Here is a 19,392-nt window from a genome sequence, read left to right on the forward strand (position 1 = left end):
ATCTTTTGAACTTTCTATTCATCAAAGGATCCTGAAAAAAATATACACAACTGTATTATAAGATTGATAATAATAATAATTGTTTCTTGAGCAGCAAATCATCATATTTGAATGATTTCTGAAGGATGATGTGACACTAAAGACTGGAGTAATGATGCTGAAAATTCAGGAATAAATTACATTTTAAAATATATTTAAATAGAAAAAAGTTATTTTATTAACATTTATTATTTTATTTAATTACATTTTATTTAATTAAGTAATTAAATAAATGCAGTCTTGGTGAACAGAGAAAAACTTAAAAAATCTTACAGATCACAAATTTTTGAACAGCATTGTGTGTGTGTACTTCGAAACAAGCCAATACACATTGGCATGCGATTTTGCATTTCGTGCTACGCCTGCAACGTGGGTATAAATATGGAAGACGAGCAGGTGACCCAGCCACTCAGAGGTGGTACTGCAACTGTGGCGACAGGTCTCCGTTCCCTCCTTCAGGGAATGAGGGTTACAAACGCAACCGAGACATTCCCTTTCAGTTGGTCACGTTCAACGTCACGTCGGAACTGAACCGATGAATTGGGATCCCTAATAAAATGCCAATGTTGCTGGCCCGTCCTAGCCAATTAGGGCAGTACAACATATGGAATGTCTCTGGGGTGGCTCTGACCAATTAGGGAGGAGACTACACTGGCAGAGACGGCAGAGCGGACTCTGCCAAGGGAAAGACATAGGCTCGCCGATAAGGGAGACGTACCATGGAAGAATACACAGAATATGGGATCGCCGCAGGGAACACAACATATGGATACCCAGCCTAGCACATGGTCCACCAATGCATATGAGTGTTAGGCCTGGCGTTGGATGCCAGGGTGATGGAGGAACTCAACAGGGTTTGCCAGATGGGGAACTCTACTGGAGCAAATAAGCACATATATTTGGTCCATAGGAGGGGAATGATGCAGCAAGGTGACACTGAGCAGGTTCCTAGCACTACTGGCTACTTGGGTCGAGTACACGGGAGGATATCAGCTCTACACAAAGGCTATAGAATTGAGCAAATGTGTTGGGTGTCATCCCAGCCTTCAGCTCTACATATATTTGCCAGTGAGGCACCATGCGCCAGCACACAGTAAGAAGTGATGGTGTCTATCACCGCTTGGGGTAGATCACCTAAGTCCACAGGGTGCCACGTCTCTGGGAAAGCAGATCCTTCCTCAGAGGAATCTGTCAGGGATGGGCTGTCAAAAGGAGCATAAATTCTCAGAACCAAGTCCGATTGGGCCAATAGGGTGCAACTATCAAGATCTGCTTCTCGTCCTCCGTGACTTTGCACAGTGTCTGTGCAAGAAGGTTCACTGGGGGAAACATATACTTGCATAGGCCTCGGGGTCAGCTGTGTGCCAGTGCATATGTGCTGAGGGTCCCCTCGGTTAGGGAGTAAAACAACTAGCAATGCGACGTGTCCAGAGAGGCAAACAGCTGGACCGCCTGGGGACGGAGTCTCCATTCTCCAGAAGCTCAGGGTATTGTAAGAGCTTGTCGGCTGCATGTTTGAGCAAGCCCGGAATGTGAATGGCACAAAGCAACTTCAGATGCTTCCAACTGCAAAGAAGGAGATGGCGGGCGAGTTGCCACATGTGGTGGTAGCGTAGACCACCCTGATGGTTGATGCTCACTGTAACACTCCAGTTAATATGCCATGAGGATACACTAAATAAGTGGAACATTTGTGTCACTTAAACAGCACAAAACAAAAAAAAGAATAAATGGGAGACAGATCATCAATAAACCCAAGTGTATTTACAATTCAATCCGTGTAGACAAAAAAAAAAACAAAAAAAAACACTATAAACATACAAGGTAAAAAATGTATATAAATGTATATGTGTGCGTGTGTGTCTGAAAAGTCTCTAGAGTCCAGCGCATAAAAAAGTCTATATAGGAGGAGTCTCACCGGGGAAATAGCCAGTCCGAGAGCAGGATCCTACAGGTACAGTCCAACTGTTTAAAGTCCTCTGGGGCGAGTAATCCGTGGAAAAAAAAAAAACAATATACTCCACAAGAGTCGGTGAAAAATCAGCACAGCTAAAAACAGTCAGGAAATGAAGCAGGGAAAAAGGAATTAGATATGAATGAAAAAGACGTGCTGTGAAACACCAACGTGCTGGTTCCTTATATGGGAAAAAAACATTGTAAAAATCCCGCTGAGATGACGTGATGTCACATGACGAAGGTGCACGAGGAGAATCTCGCGGGACCGGAATCTCGTGGAATCTCGTGGGAATATAAATAAGGTTCACACACAGACAATACATAAGGGAGAAAACAGTACACAGAGGAAAGTATATATAATATTTACATATAATACTCAATGTATTATTATTGGAAATTGATACTATAATTGGCTTCCCCTTATGTGGCAACACTACAACGCAATGGTCGCAGTGTTGTCCGTCTGGACCAGAATGTGCTTGGCACTTGGAAGCGGCCCAGTGCAAGATGTACCGCTAGCAACTTGATGTGCCAGTGCAGTTGGGGACCCATCCAAATACCCAAAACTGCATGCCTGTTGTATGTGGCCCCCCAACTGGTGGCATAGGCATCTGTGTAAACCACAGCATGCCTGGACACTTGTTCTCGGGGAACTGCTGCCCATAGAAATGAAGGGTCCAACCACGGGCTGAAGGTTTGGCGACAGTATGGGTTAAGGGAAACCTGGTGCTTGCCATGCTGCCATGTCCGTCTCAGGACTTGACCGTGAAGCAAATGCTGAAGTGGCCTCATATGAAGCAATCCGAGCAGCATTACTGCAGCTGAGGATGCCATATACCCTAGGAGCCTCTGAAAAAGTTTCAGTGCCTGTCCTGCCTTTGAACAAATTCAATTCCTCTCTGAAGCATGCTGTCTGGTTGACAGAAATCAGTTCCATACCGAGAAAAAAGATCATCTGCACAGGGGAGAGTTTGCTCTTTTCCCTGTTGACCTGAAGTCCAAACTGGCTGAGGTGACTTGGCCAGTATGAGCCAGTCATTGAGAAAGTTGAGAATATGAATGTCACGTTCTCTCATGGGAACAATGGCTGCCTCTGTGACCTTTGTGAAGATGCGAAGTGACAGGGACAGCCCGAAGGGAATGACTTTGTACTGATATGTCTGACCCTTGAATGCAAAGTGTAGGAACGGTCTGAGTGGAGAGAGTTGAGACATGAAAGTATGCATCCTTCAGGTCAATCACTGAAAAACCAACCTTGGGGATGGATGCATTTGAAAATGCATTTCTGTGCATTAGCATTTTGAACGGGAGCTTGAAAAGGGCCCGATTCAATACCCACAGGTCCAAGATTGGCCATAACCCACTGCCTCTCTTGGGTACAATGAAGAGGGACTGTAAAACCCTGTCTTCATATCTCAAGCATATCCACCAGGTTCAGCCAGACATGTTGTTCCTGGACCATCATAGTGGACATTGCCCGACCCAGGGAGTGTGCAGTGACTTTCGGCACTTGTAAGGTGAGGTCCGTCGCTGAGCACAGTTCAAGCATAACATGTGGGTTTATCTATGCATAGACCATCTGTTCTTCTTGTTTTCCTTTTTTTTTTTTTGCTTTTTTTATGCAGCATTGCGTTACCGCCCACGCCACGCAAATCGGCATGCAAGTTCACTGCAGTTATCTAGAAAGCCAACCTGGGGTGACTACTGTATTTCCTGTGACACAATATGGTGTACACTGCAGAGGAATGGCATGCATGGGTGCTGTCCACAAAAGAAGCCTTTCCTTAAAGCCCAGGCACAAAAAAGCCCACCTAGAGTTTGAAAGAGGCCATGCTGACAAAGATGAAAACTACTGGGACTCTATACTCTGGAGTGATGAGACCAAGATAAATGTTTTTGGAATTGATGGCTTCAAAACTGTATGACATCGCAAAGGTGAGGAATACAAAGAAAAATGCATGATGCCTACAGTGAAACATGGTGGTGGCAGTGTCCTTATGTGGGGCTGCATGAGTGCTGCTGGTGTCGGGGAGCTGCATTTCATTGATGGCATCATGAATTCACAAATGTACTGCTCTATACTGAAAGAGAAGATGCTACCATCACTCCGTGCCCTTGGTCGTTGTGCACTTTTCCAACATGACAATGATCCTAAACACACATCTAAGGCCACTGATGGATTTCTGAAGAAGAACAGGGTGAAAGTGATCCATTGGCTCCTGAACTTCCCGAACACCTATGGGAATTCTGAAGAGACAAGTTGAGCATCACTCTCCATCCAGCATCCAGTCTCTAAAAGAGGTCATTCTTGAAGAATGGAAAAAGACAGATGTTGCAAATTGTCGCCATTTTGTTCATTCCATGCCTAGAAGACTTGGTGCTGTCATTAAAAATCATGGAGGCCATACAAAATACTAGATGTAGATGTTGTGGGGTGTACTCATTTTTGCATCACCCAAATTTGAGTAAAACTGAAAAATGTGTAATCAAAGTTATATTATTAACCTTACTTTCATATTATAAGTTAAACAGATGTTATATTAAACTTAGTTGTGTCAACATTTTGGAAATTGTTTTTGTGTTCATTGAGATATTGATTAAAATGTTACTTTTCAAAGGGTGTACTCATACATATAAGCGTTCCATCAGCATAATTCACATTCTACTTTGGGGGTGACCATATGTAATATCCTGATGTTTTTATAAAGTCCTAAATGTAAATATGTAAAGGATGTACTTGTACTGAACTGTAACGAGAAGGTAAACATCCATGGTGCAACAATTCATGTTTTGTATAAACCCACATAGCATCCTTGAATCTCATTAAAAAGGTCATGGTCAGTCTTGTTTGGCCTTTTTTATTATAGTATTTTATGGTTAAAGCAGATCCTTCAAAAATGAAAAAGTGGCACTTTTCAGAAATCATGCATGTTTATTGATTGATTTATTCATTTTTTCATTCGTTTCAAACAACAGCAAGAAGGAATTTTTTTTTGTTAATATAAAAAAAATTCTCCAACCAACCAGTGATTTCTCAAAAGTTTCTTGAAGCAGTTCTTCTACCATAACTTACTAAACTTTATACCTAATAAACATCTTACAACATGCATTTATGCTGATTAATCAATTGGATTACAAAATCTTCATTATAGACTATTTAATTTAATAAATGGCAACTTGTTTTTATAGGTTCAGTGATCATATACACTTAACAGCATTTATTTTCATGTTGTTCATTTATGTCAATTATGCATTTTTGTTGTACCAGGACAGCCAAATGATAAAAATAGTAATGAAACTCACTGAGAGAAAGATAACATACAGCCCAAAAAGCAAGCGGTCAATGACTTGACCCAAATGTACCCACTCATCTGCGCTCCCCTCAGTTTTAAAATGTTTATTGACCTGCTGACGGATGGATAGTAACTCGTGGCTTATCTTCCTCAGTTCCTGAAGAGTAGGAGATGTCTTATAGACCGCTTCGCTCTGAGGAGCGTCAACTATGGGATCACAGCGTTTGGTCTCAGTTCTGTGCTCTACAGGTACAAGAGAAGTTTTTGAAATAAATAATTTTTTTTATACATGAATAGAATACTCTTAAATGACATATGAAAACAGGCATTGTGCAGAGGGGGGTGGGGGGTGCTTTGGGGGCTCGAGCCCCTGCCCTTTTTCGAAATTAATCGAAAGTGTCCCTCTGAGACAAATAGCAATGATAATATTGTGGTCAATAAAACAAAATGCATTTAAATTACAACTAACATTAATGTATACAATAGTAACGAATCACTCAAAAAGCCAGAAAATTCCCGTTTTTATTTTTACATATCCATCAGTCTGATGCATTGCCATAACACTATGGGTTTGCTATGGGTTGCTTGCATTTTAATTGGCTGATTGGTTTTCTACAGTCTGTTCAAAACCCAGGCTCTTGAGCCAAATATGGTGAGTGCCTATATGGCTCTATGGAAGAAAAAAATATACCAAACAATTTTTTTTTTTTTTTTTTTACTAAAAGTCTTTTTTTCCCATCAAAAATCAAAGCTAGTGTGTCGATTTTATAAAAAATCTTTATATTGCATATTTTAAAATATTACATTATTCATCAATGCCCGTTTGTCATGTATAATACACCATCCAATTGTGATATGGCACAAGAAGTTAAAATTTCATTGGGCAATGTAAAGTAAAACTGAAAACTGTTTCCAACACTGATAATAAGTCAGCATATTAGAATGATTTCTGAAGGATCAGCTGACACTGAAGATTAGAGTTATGATGCTAAAAAAATTCAGTTTTGCTTTACAGAAATAAATTATATTTTGAAGTATATTAAAATAGAAAATCATTATTTTAACTAATAATATTTCTCAATATTACTGTTTTTTCTGTATTTTTGATAAAATAAATGCAGGCTTCTTGCAAAACCATAAAATAGTAATGTATACAAACTTTTGACAGACATACATATTATACATATCACGTATTACACACACACACACACACACACACATATATATATATATATATATATATATGTTACAGATCCCGTGTGCCCCTGGACTCCATTTCCCAAGATCCTCCTGTTCTCCACACCTGCACTCACTTCCCTCGTCAGCTCCTCATCGTCACTCATCACCTGCACCTGGACTCTATTGTCAGCACTCCCCATATATTGCACTCACTCCCTTCACTCCTCGTCCGTTCTCTGTTGTGTTTATGTGTAGTTTGGTGATCTCTGCTTTCTGTTTAATAAATGTATAGTTCGTCTTGTGGAAATCCGTATCTGCCTCATTCCTCTACCAGCTACCGTAACAGAAGAACGGACCTAAAAACGTTGGATTTTCACAAGGAGAAAATGGAGACTTCCCCCGGCTCCCTGGCTCCAGCTCCTCCAACGCCTCTCACCCTGTCATCCGGCGATCGCCTAATCGGGCTCCTGCAGGTAGGTCGTTCGCTGGAGAGGTATGTGGAGGAGTTCGTTGAGCTCGCTTTTTTTTCTGACTGGCCTGAAGCTTGTTTGATCTCCTTGTTTTTGGATGGACTAGATGATGACACCATCCGTTTTGGTGAACCCGATTACAGATTCTCCTTAAGTGAAACTATAAATTCCATTTTATGGTTAAATGACTCCAAATTCGTAGTTGATTGGGTTCAGGATGGGTGTCTGTCTCTAGTCCATCCAGAAACATGGTTGGCCGGGCCAGTCAGTCAACCTCCGTCTTCCTCCGCATACCCCTCCAGCAAACTCCCTGCCTGCCCCATGCTGGACCCTCATTCCGCTACTGGGCCCAGTAAACGGAGGAAGAGGAAGAAGGGCGAGCGCTCCAGTGTCTCCAGAGCCCGCTCCAGTGTCTCCAGAGCCCGCTCCAGTGTCTCCAGAGCCCGCTCCAGTGTCTCCAGAGCCCGCTCCAGTATCTCCAGAGCCCGCTCCAGTATCTCCAGAGCCCGCTCCAGTATCTCCAGAGCCCGCTCCAGTATCTCCAGAGCCCGCTCCAGTATCTCCAGAGTCAGCTCCAGTATCTCCAGAGCCAGCTCCAGTCCCCACAGAGCCAGCTCCAGTGCCTGTGGGGATTTTAATTGTATTTGAGGGGATGAAATGGCCCTCAACCCCAGTCTCCGCCGCCGAGCCAAGTTCTCCAGCCTCCTCCGCCGAGCCAAGTTCTCCAGCCTCCTCCGCCGAGCCAAGTTCTCCAGCCTCCTCCGCCGAGCCAAGTTCTCCAGCCGCCGCCGCCGAGCCAAGTTCTCCAGCCGCCGCCGCCGAGCCAAGTTCTCCAGCCGCCTCCGCCGAGCCAAGTTCTCCAGCCGCCTCCGCCGAGCCAAGTTCTCCAGCCGCCTCCGCCGAGCCAAGTTCTCCAGCCGCCGCCGCCGAGCCAAGTTCTCCAGCCGCCGCCGCCGAGCCAAGTTCTCCAGCCGCCGCCGCCGAGCCAAGTTCTCCAGCCGCCGCCGCCGAGCCAAGTTCTCCAGCCGCCGCCGCCGAGCCAAGTTCTCCAGCCGCCGCCGCCGAGCCAAGTTCTCCAGCCGCCGCCGCCGAGCCAAGTTCTCCAGCCGCCGCCGCCGAGCCAAGTTCTCCAGCCGCCGCCGCCGAGCCAAGTTCTCCAGCCGCCGCCGCCGAGCCAAGTTCTCCAGCCGCCGCCGCCGAGCCAAGTTCTCCAGCCGCCGCCGCCGAGCCAAGTTCTCCAGCCGCCGCCGCCGAGCCAAGTTCTCCAGCCGCCGCCGCCGAGCCAAGTTCTCCAGCCGCCGCCGCCGAGCCAAGTTCTCCAGCCGCCGCCGCCGAGCCAAGTTCTCCAGCCGCCGCCGCCGAGCCAAGTTCTCCAGCCGCCGCCGCCGAGCCAAGTTCTCCAGCCTCCGCCGCCGAGCCAAGTTCTCCAGCCTCCGCCGCCGAGCCAGCCTCTCCAGCCGCCGCCGCCGAGCCCCCCGCTCCAGCCGCCGCCGCCGAGCCACCCTCTCCAGCCGCCGCCGCCGAGCCCGCCGCTCCAGCCGCCGCCGCCGAGCCCGCCGCTCCAGCCGCCGCCGCCGAGCCCGCCGCTCCAGCCGCCGCCGCCGAGCCCGCCGCTCCAGTGAAAATAAATCTGCATCGTTAATACTTTTGATCTTTTATTTAAAACCTTTCATTAGAGAATAATAATTTTAAATGGGGGGAAATCTCATTATGAGAGAAATGTTTTTATCTAATACACATTGCTCACAAATAATCATACCCTTTTATTCAATACTTTTTGCAACCTCCTTTTGCCAAGAGAACAATTGCCAAGAATGCCTGATGAATTTGGAGAACACCTGACAAGAGATCAGAGAGCATTCCTTCATGTAGAATCCTTCAGATTCCCAGCTTTTACCCATTTTTGTGTTGATTTTGATGTTTGTTTTGGATCATTGTCCTGATGGAAGATCCAACCACGGCCCATTAGATGACTTCTAACAGGGACAGTCAGGTTTTGATTTTTTTTATCTGTTGCTTTTTATCTAAACAAGATGTCCAGGACCTCCAGCAGAAAAATAGGCCCAACAACATTAAAGAAAGAAAAGCTAATTTTTTATTTCATCTGACCATAGAACCCAACCTGTTTGAAGTTCCAGTAGTGTCGGTAACTTTCAAATGTTCTATGGTCAGATAAAACAAAAGAGCTTTTTGAGAGCAAACACTTAAGATGGGTTTGGTGCACACAGGGGAAAAAGTACCCCATGTGTACAATGAAATATACTGCTGTATCTTTAATGTTGTGAGCCTATTTTTCTGCTGGAGGTCCTGGACATCTTGATCAGATACATAGAATAATGGATTCTATCAAATACCAACAGATAAAAAATCAAAACCTGACTGTCCCTGTTAGAAGTAATGGGTTGTGGTTGGATCTTCCAACAGGACAATGATCCAAAACAAACATCAAAATCAACACAAAAATGGGTCACTGAGCACAAAACCAAGCTTCTGCCATGTCCATCCCAGTCCCCTGACCTGAACCTTAAAGAAAATGAGTGGAGTGAACTGAAGAGAAGAAGCACCAACATGGAGCTGGGAATCTGAAGGATCTGGAAAGATTCTGCATGAAGGAATGGTCTATGATCTCTTATCAGGAATTATAGGTGAAGACTCAGAGCTGTTATCTTGGGAAAAAGAGGTTGCAAAAAGTATTGAATAAAAGGGTATGATTAATTGTGAGCAATGTGTATTAGAGAAAAACATTTATTTCATAATGAGATTTTCCTCACATGTAAAATTATTATTCTCCAATGGGAGGTTTGATTTTTGTAGATTTTAAAAATAAAAGATCAAAATGATTAACGATGCAGATTTATTTTCACAGCCTTCTTTGGTCATATTTTCTAGGAGTATGAATACTTTTTAGCACAACTGTATACATATATATATATATAATATTTTTTTTTTTTTTTTTACATTTGAGTCCCTGTCCCTGAGGAACTCTCTGCACTTCCCTGTATGGAAAAGATTAGTTAAATATAATTTATTAAAACTTTAGCTTGTGGGGTCACCACAGCAGATCATCCATAAATTTATCTATTAGGTTTTAATTTTATAAACAACACTAAACAGACTTTTAAAAAAAATATTTTTGCATATAAGACCCACCTTCAGGATCACAGTTTTGGTCATTGCATTTCTTGCTTAAAAAAACAAGTTTAGCAAGGTAGTTGAGGAAAAGCACCCTGGCCCATTGAGGTAACGGTCCATAGTAACTGGAGCCACACTGAATATTTACAATAAGAATTGTCTCCAGAAGACTGGCCACCATCAGTGCCAAACAGAGAGAAAAAAACACATCTGGAAAGAGATTGAATATAAAAGAGAGGAAATGTAATGTCATAAAAATTAGCTAAAACATTACAATATTAATTCCTGTTAGCAAGAGAGGAAAAAGACGCTTTAAAACTGTCATAACCAGCAGTGACTGAGACAAGTGACAAGAAACTTTTGGCCAGATTTACTAAACGGCAAATTTGACTACAATCCCATTAAAGCACCAAAGGGAGTAAAAGTTTTGTGGGTGATCTACAGACAATGTTCAAATTAAAGAACACAGATGCAGCCAGCTCATTTCCATAATGAATAACACAATCTACCAAGAGAAGCACAAATGAGCAGAGGGTGGCAGCAAATTAATAATAATATGGCTTAGTAAAATCTCGGATAAAATCTTCCTCTGGCTTTCCAAATTAATTAACACTAGTGGAGAAAATTCTCTCCCCCCTACCACACACTCTCATGCCTCCTCCTAGCAGCAACTATTGCAGTCATGTCAAGCACAAAATGTGCTAAGACAATGGGCATTAATTAATGGTGCCAATACCAGTAAATCATGTTGCATAATTCATTTAAATAAATGAAATTCTGCTCCCAGAAATTTTGCATCTGAAAGTGAAACTTCTACAAATGCAAATATAGCTGCAAACATCTATTACAGTGTCACATGCACTCTGGACTCTGCCCCACTTTCTCACTTACCTGCTTTCAGTCTCCTAAGTATTAACAAGACTCACCTGGTGAAAAGAACCAACTCTCACAGTCATAAGTTGTCTGGCCTTGGTAATATTCTAGGACTCAACATTTTGCTATCCTGAACTCTTTCCTGCCGGTTTCTTTTGTTATTCTTTGTCCTGTTGTTTGGAATTACCTCATTATTTGTTTGATGCTGGATTTACTTTATACTTCCCTGCTGGAGGACTCTAATCTGTACCTGTTCAGTTAAGTTCCTGTTTTTACCCATCTCTTACCTGCAATCATTATTTGGATGCTGTTAAGCCTCCCATTTATTTGTTATTTGGAAAGGACTGAAATTACCTGTTAATACTTGCCTGTTAAAGATCCTTAGTTGTAGTTCCTGACATTGTGGCTTTCTGTTTACTAAAGACTCTGTGTGAAGGGAAAGACTGTTACCTGTTGATACTTAACTGTAATGCCAAAATCCTTAGTTGTAGTTCCTGGTGCTTTGGCTATACCTTCTGTTTCCTGTAAGAAGAAAAGTGATCATTACCTGTTTTACTCATCTGTTGGTAAGTGCATCTACCTATTTTGTTAAAGCCTACTTACCTGTTTACCCACCTGCTTTAGTTTTTTGAGAATAAATGCCTACAACTGGGTCCTAACCTATTTCTGAGTTGGTGTCATTACAAAAGGCCAGACCTTCAATATGGACCCAGCAGGAGACGTTCTGTGCTCCATATGTAAAGATGGCAGTAACATAGAACCATATGTGGAGCAATCTGTCCAATATTGCCATCTAACCACCTTGGATGACTGAGATTTGATGGATTTGCTCTTGGACAATCACATTGCACCATTGATACCAGTAGGCAATCAGACCCCTCTCCCTGAAACAGTATCTGGATTGGGTGCTGTGGATATGTGGCTCTCCTTACATGGTTGGTGATGTTTATGAGGTTGAGCACAACAGTGCCACAGAACAACTATTCTTCTGTGCCCAACCCCTTCCTATGTGGCAAGTCTTGTCACCCAGCATCAAGCAGGTATCAATCACCAAAGCCAAGCCAAAGTCTTGTCATGCCAAGTCAGCCAAACACAGTTCTGAGTGAAAAGGTTCTGTGAGTAATAGTCTGGCTTCTAAATTGGAAGATCTTCCCATCATGTCCATCCAAAGGGCTAGGATAACAAGCTCTGCAGTGTATCCATTTTTAATAAAGAGCTCCTTACATGTTCCATGCCAGCCCACTAGTCTGCTCTAGCCCAAGAACCCGCTCCATCCCAGGAGTCCTCTCCTGAGTCTGCTTCCGTGTTCCATTCAGCTTCTGAGTCTGATCTGGCCCTGGAGCACAGTCATTGTCAGCTCCAGCCCATGAGCAGAGTCTAGAATCTGCTCCAGAAATCACTTTGACCCCAGGAGCTTTGCCCAAAGTCCAGACAAGTATTCCACAAATTCTCCAGTCTGAACACCACATTGACCCCTGCCAAGAAGAGGAGGCAAAATAGGAAGAAAATTCCTCCCTTGAACATCCTGAGGGGTTCTTTATTCCAGAGGTTCCTGCCTGTTCTTTTACAACCAAGGACGTCATCCCTGAATCCCTTGCCTGTTCCTTGTTGGTCATTGAGGCTTGTTCTGTTATGACCAAGGAAGTTGTCCCTGAATGCCATCCCTGTTCAATCTTGGCCAAGAATGCCATTCCTAGTTTCCTTGTCTCAGCCACAGAGGCCATTCTGGGTTCCCAAGTATCAGCCTTGATGGCCACCATTGAATTCTCTGTTTGTAGTCTTTTTGTCTAAGTAGGTCTACTGAAGCTGGCCATCCAGATGTCTTCAAGTCAGCCGGCCCCCCAGACGTCAGCAAGTCAGCTGGCCCTCCGGATGCTCTCAAGTCAGCCGGGCCTCCACACATCCTCAAGTCAGCCAGTCCCCCAGATGTCAGCAAGTCACCTGGCACTCCAGATGTTAGCATGTCAGCCGGCACTTCAGATGTCAGCAAGTCAGCCAGCCTGTTAGACGCCCATCTTTCAGCTGGCCCTCCAGGTGCCCTCTAGTCAGCCAGCACTCCAGACGTCAGCAAGTCAGCCGACCCTACACATGCCCTCTAATCGGCTGGCACCCCAGTTATCTGCTGTCAGCCTGACCAGGGGTCAGTTTCTCCACCTGCGCTCCAGATTTCAGCCAGTTAACCAGTTCTCCAGATGGTACTGTAGATAATCTCTGTTCAGCTGGCATTCCAAAAACTTTCATGTCCCAGGTGAAAAAAAGTACATTTCTATAATATACTTAAAGTGCTCCTATTTCCGTGCACTAATTTTGTATTTAATATACTAAAAATACATCTTTAGTACTTCTTTAGATCATCCTAAGAACATCTAAGTGTACTCAACTGTGCTATTTTGAGACAGCATGAACTATGAACTAAAATATGCTTTTAATGTACTATCTCTGTATTTAAAAAATATATTTAGCTACCACTTGTGGTACACTATGAGTTCAAATGTACTATAAGTGGTATCTAAATAAATTTTTTAAATACAGAGATAGTATATTATTAGTATGTTTTAGTTCATATTTCATGGTGTCTCAAAATAGCACAGTTGAGTACACTAAGATTATCTTAAGAAGTACCAAAGAAGAATTCTTAGTATATTAAGTATAAAATTAGTGCACAAAAATAGAAATGTACTTTTTTTCACCTGGGGTGACCCAATATATATAAAACTAGAGAGATGTTCTGCCTGGACCTCTCTACTTGCCCTGTCCTGGTGGTCGCCTCCACTACCTGCTCTGCCCTGCTGGCCACCTAATCCTAGTCTACCCTGGCTCCCCAAATATATCATGTGCACTCTGGACTCTGCCCACTTTCACTCACTCACTCACTCACTCACTCACTCACTCACTCACTCACTCACTCACTCACTCACTCACTCACTCACTCACTCACTCACTCACTCACTCACTCACTCACTCACTCACTCACTCACTCACTCACTCACTCACTCACTCACTTTCAGTCTGTGTTCAGTCAGTGTTCAAGACTCAACTGTGGCTCGTTATACCCAATCCTAAAATTACTAAAAAATTAAGAAATTTGTACAATGCTGAGCCAAGTCAACACTTGAATGTATCTGGCATATCATATCAGACATTGCATCATATGGTATTTGAACCCCCAACTTTCTGATAAAATTTTCATTGCTTACTACCACGCACCACTCAATTTTTTTGTATCTCTGGAACACCAGGTGGTGTTGTGTTCAAACTTCACAGGTACCTTTAGGACATGCTATCAGTGAACCCTACCAAATTTTGTGTCTATGTCAAAATGTTTTAAAAATATCACAGATGTCAAATTTCAAAATGGCGGACACAGTTTTTCAGATCCAAAATTGGTATAGAATCTGCAGACACCAAGCTCATAATTCTGATAAACATTTCAAAAGTTATGAGCAAAAACAGACATTTTATTGGATCTCATGACCCATAGGTGGAGCTGTTCCCAAATGTTGCATGTACCCTCAGATCATGGTGTTGAACAGGCATCCAGAGTTCCGTTTCGAAAGATCAAAGTTTGGCAGAGATATAGCATCTAATATGATATTGGGTCACCATTGTTAACTTCACATCATCATAACTTTTGAACATTTCTGTGCGGCTCAGTCCAGTGATCATCTGAGCCAGTGATCATCGTTTTGCCAAATTTGAAGGTGTAGCGAAAAAATGGAATACAGTTCATTTCATAATGGTGACAACTGTAATGGGTGGAGTTTTTCCATTTTCCATTCCCATTTCCATGGTGGGTCGAGGGCTGAGAACAATCTGATTAATAAAATAATATAAAAAAGTTAATTTACATTCCAATTAAAGTTAAATGTGCCACCCATTTGGGAAGAATAGTAATAATAATAAAAAATATAGCTGCAAGCAGCAATTACAGGGCCAATGCACAAAGAAGGCAAAACAAGTCATGCCAACATGGCTGGGAGCATCAGACCAACTGCAACAGTGAGCAATTAAAGACCTATTAAGGCCATTTTAGGCAAAATAGCTGAAAAAGCATAAATACAGTCAATAATAAAGATTTACTGGTTTATCACTTTAGACCAATAGGTGGCGCTGTGACCAAATTAATGTGATATGGTCAGAGTGAGGTGATAATGACATTTGCAAAATTTGGTGTCAATATGTCAAAGCATTCCAGAGATACAGCCTCAAAAGTCATTTTGGCATCAAGCCTCTAATTCATTGCTGTGGTATACGAAAATGGTTTTGTTTATCAACACAAAACTCATAACTTTTTGCCAGCATTGTCTGCAGATCTGAAATATCTGAAGGACAAACCCATCAGAAGTTATATGCAAAAAAAGCCATTTGTATCTCCGGATCAGTAGGTGGCGCTGCGCCAAAACTGCATGTTGCCTCAGGCCATGCTTGTAATGACAAGTACCAAGTTTGGTCTGAATGAGATAAAGCATTGCGGAGATACAGCCTTATGTCTGTTTTTGCAAGCACTACATAAAATTAGTTTGTGCATTTTTTCGAAAACAGTTTGAGAAATTGACTTGTATTCCATAACGTTTTGTTGGCATGGTCTGCAGATGATCTGGTTCAGTTTTTGTAAAAATTGGTTAATGTTGGGACTGACCTCTATCAGTGTGTTCTATGGACTTCCATAGACTTCCAGAGCGGGAATGGAAGAATAAAAATAAGAACGCCAACAATTACAATAGTTGCCTATGCACCTTCGGTGATTGGCCCCTAACTAACAAATACACTAGGGGCTACAGGCTTTTGTCCATGCCTTTTCATCACTAATTTATCACTGCGTGTCTTTAGTAAATCCTGACAGCAGGTTTTAATGTCACAAAAAGGGTTTGCGTTGGCACAAGCAGTTAGTAAATCTGGCCCTTTAGTCACTTCACTTGAGAATTTTTCTTTTGGTGAAGACTGAAAACTCTGGAAGCTTGTCATATGCCTGGTTAGGACAAAGTGTAATGCTACAAAAAAGCTCCTATACAAACTTATGAGAGGTAAGGTGTTTCCTGTGACGGGCAGCAGGTCGTTCATTAGCAGCAGGAACACAGTGTAACCCAAGATGAGAGTCATTTTGAAGGCAGAACGATCCACATTCTGAGGTGGTAGAAGAAAGCTGAATAGATCTACAGCAATGAGGAAACAGCTGGGAATCAGGAGGTTCACCACATACATGGTGGGTCGACGGCGGAGAACAATCTGATTAAAAAAATAATATAAAAAAAAGTTAATTTACATTCCAATTAAAGTTAATTTAATTAAAAAATGGACAAAAGATTTTTTCCCCCAATTTATCCTTATCTAAGTTATACAAATTTAACTTCTGTTTGTTCATACATAGTAAATGAGTGTGTCAAAAGAAGTGTTTAGCTCTTCAGGAAGGATGGTAGGTTTTTCAGCAAACATGGCGACTAGCTCCCACTCTCCTTTAGTTCTCATTGCAGCTAGGGAATTTTTAAGTGTGTCTTCAACTGGTTCGGCAAAAGACAATTGAACATCCGCCGCTGTAGAGAAGACCAAACCAATGAGAGATGACGGGGACACAAAGGTACAGTAGTAGTTATAACTGAAAATTTACCCTTCAGTCAAACCAACTTACCATTAAGCTTGTACGAATTAAAAGTAAATGAACAGTTCTGAATATCAAATGGAAAGGTGTAGATGTCCATGTTGCAGGAACTTATCACATGAATTGGAAGATCATCCATTACCAAACCAGTATGTTGGACATAGAGGTAATATGTGTCTGGGGCTTTATTTTCATCCATGCTTCAAATTAAAAAAAAGCAGCATTAGGAATGAGTAGTATGCAAGGCACTCCTTCTATTATCCCTTCTATTACAGGGCATTCCTTCTATTATCCATCATATTTATTTAAGCTTTTGAGTAAGCTTTTTACTCGAATGTACTAAAATGCAAACAAGTCCTGTAACATTTCATGAGATACAGGAGAAAGATTTCAGTGTGTGCAGTGATCAGCACTGACATATTGTAAATCATATAATAGCTGTACTCACAATTCATTAATAACAATATCAGGCCTCCACAGTTGTTTTCTTGGCAGTGAGATTCTGTCTGTTCCACATTCAACGGGATCCCAACTCAAACCTTCAATATTCCAAAACTACAAAACAAAATATCATTATAATAAAAGCTGCGTGAAATAATGGGGAATCACACTTGTTTTGAAGCCTAAAGACAGCTGCAATAGGTCTTACCAAATACACCCAAATGAAGGAATCAAATATTTGAGCTTTTTCATCCTGAAAGAGAAAAATTAAGAATGTACGCAAGTTTTACCCCCACAATTGCCAAAAGACCTGCTCTCTAACATTTATTTCATAATTGATATCATTCACAAACCTACTCAATATGACAGCAAGGTGGCGAGCAGGAAAATCAAGTATTCTTTAAATTAAAAACTTTAAAAAGTAAAGTTTTTTGAATCTATATATTCCTATATTTTAATAATTCCTAAATTTTAGGGATTCCTCAGGGTTCAATGCTTGGTCCTGTCCACTTCTTGAAAATACACAACCTCACTTAGCCCTGTTGTCACAAAGGCATACTGCCTTTACTTTTGCTATCACTGCTATACAGATATGGAGCTCATTTTGTTCTAGCTAGTCAACCCAAAGTCAGCTAGTCAGCAACAAAGTCTGCTTTTATTTCTGGTCGCCTTGCCTTTTCAGATGCTTGCCTCTGCTCTGATTTTTTTTTTTCTTATGTGGCTCACTCTTTTGTCCCAACTCCCACACATTTGATTGCCAGTGATATTAAATAAACTTACCACATCTAAAATTCCATACAGAGTGAAGCTTATACTGATGTTGGTGGGAGTTTTCAGGTTAATAACTGGCCTCACATCAGTTTTGCCAAAGATATTCTCCTTCAGGGCTACTAAAAGAGCATCTGTAGTTGGTTCGGAGCAGTTAATAGTCCCTGTAGGTTTCACTAATAGTGCTGTAAGAATAAATTAATATATTAAACAAAATAACAAGAGGAAGTCATGGAAATCATTTTATGCAAATATGGGTTTTCAGTTCAGTGAAATAAGTAAAATATCAATTGAACATCTTTTTGTTTGAATTTGAGACCGAAAAGTGGAGAACAGTTTATAATAACTTTTAAGAACAGCATTACACAAACATCAGTTTATTTAATGCTTAATGTTTGGCAGATCATCAACTGATCACTAAAATGTATCACTTAACATTTATTATTTATTCAATTCCAAAATAAAAAAATTCTCTAATCAAAATGAGCCGAGTGTTAGCAAATGATGACAGAATTTTCATTTTTTGGATGAACTTCCTTTAACTTCAGTAATGATTATGATTAATGTATTAAAATATACACAAGCAACAACAGTAACCATTAAGCATTACATAATTTTGTTAATTACCTTGTTAATTAAAGCTTTTTAACTAGTTTGATGTTGAAAATGATTTGATGAGAGAACAGCTTTATTATTATTAATGAAAATCTAATTTCTTCTTACACTGCATTAGAAGACAGTAGATAATGAGCTGTAATTGTGGAAGACTGGCTGTGAATTCAGCACCCTGTAATGATGACATATTTAAAAAGTAATTTTAATGAGTCAAGGAGTAGCATTTCATACTACAATGTATATATAACATATACTGTGTAACATGTTCATATATTATAACAAACACCCAAATGTGTAAACTGCTCCTGGAAATGATTACATATTAAATACATTAAAACTGCTCATTCCATATGTAATGGCACCATAATGTACAGAAGATGAACTACAGTATATTATTAATTTCAGATGTATTAATATTTTATCTTATAAACACGCTATTTACACAGTTTACATGCAGTAGACACATGAAATGTGCTTGCATTTATGAGGTAAAACACTGTTGAAAAAAACAATTCAGAAAAATATCAGAGATTTACATTAATGCTTTACTATTTTAAGAGTATGTCTTACCCATGATCTTGAGAGCAAAATTACAGCCATCACCTTCCCAAGAATGTGAAAACAGTTGGCAATGAATATGCTATAAAATAAAATGTACTATTAAACCAACAGTTTCATGATGTCTGTGATTTAAATAGAGTGTCAAACTATATACCAAAACTGATTTGCCTAGATATGTTTCTGTATCCCATAAGTCTGAGAAGCCAAAAATATGCAAAGCAAAACATATGCGGTGTAAATCCCACATTACAAATATGGTGGTTTCTGTGGTGCTTCTATATGAAGGGCAAAATAAATAACTGATATCAGGAATTAAGAATTTATTTACAAATCTTATTAAAACAATAAAGAACATAAATCAGTAATAATTAATTAATAAAATTGTCTTTTTTTTAGACTGATCAACTGATCCCAACTGATGAACTGATCCCAGCACTATCAATGACACCTTTGTGAATGGACATACAAA

At 41.2% G+C, this 19,392-nt stretch overlaps 1 protein-coding gene across 1 annotated transcript; it reads right to left on the reverse strand.

Annotated features, from left to right (window-relative positions):
* Window positions 1-14: 14 nt before the first annotated feature.
* On the reverse strand, window positions 15-18,936 carry LOC137029736 (5-hydroxytryptamine receptor 3C-like). Its single transcript, XM_067399399.1, has 12 exons — window positions 18,933-18,936; window positions 17,760-17,932; window positions 17,188-17,232; window positions 16,987-17,093; window positions 16,569-16,738; window positions 16,307-16,473; window positions 15,958-16,168; window positions 10,088-10,279; window positions 5,363-5,531; window positions 2,987-3,186; window positions 1,117-1,341; window positions 15-31 (listed from the first exon to the last, which is right to left on the reverse strand). The coding sequence occupies exons 1-12, from the start codon at window positions 18,934-18,936 to the stop codon at window positions 15-17; spliced, it is 1,680 nt and encodes a 559-aa protein (XP_067255500.1).
* Between the last annotated feature and the right edge of the window lie 456 nt (window positions 18,937-19,392).

Source organism: Chanodichthys erythropterus, chromosome 10 (genome assembly GCF_024489055.1).
Source record: "Chanodichthys erythropterus isolate Z2021 chromosome 10, ASM2448905v1, whole genome shotgun sequence".
NCBI lineage: Eukaryota > Metazoa > Chordata > Actinopteri > Cypriniformes > Xenocyprididae > Chanodichthys > Chanodichthys erythropterus.

Coding starts and splice junctions, on each gene's coding strand:
- LOC137029736 (XM_067399399.1), bottom strand. Junction 16,169..16,306: donor TTGACACACTCATTTACTAT/GTATGAACAAAC, acceptor TTTTTTAATCAG/ATTGTTCTCCGCCGTCGACC. Junction 5,532..10,087: donor CCAAAACTGTGATCCTGAAG/GTGGGTCTTATA, acceptor TTGTACCTGTAG/AGCACAGAACTGAGACCAAA.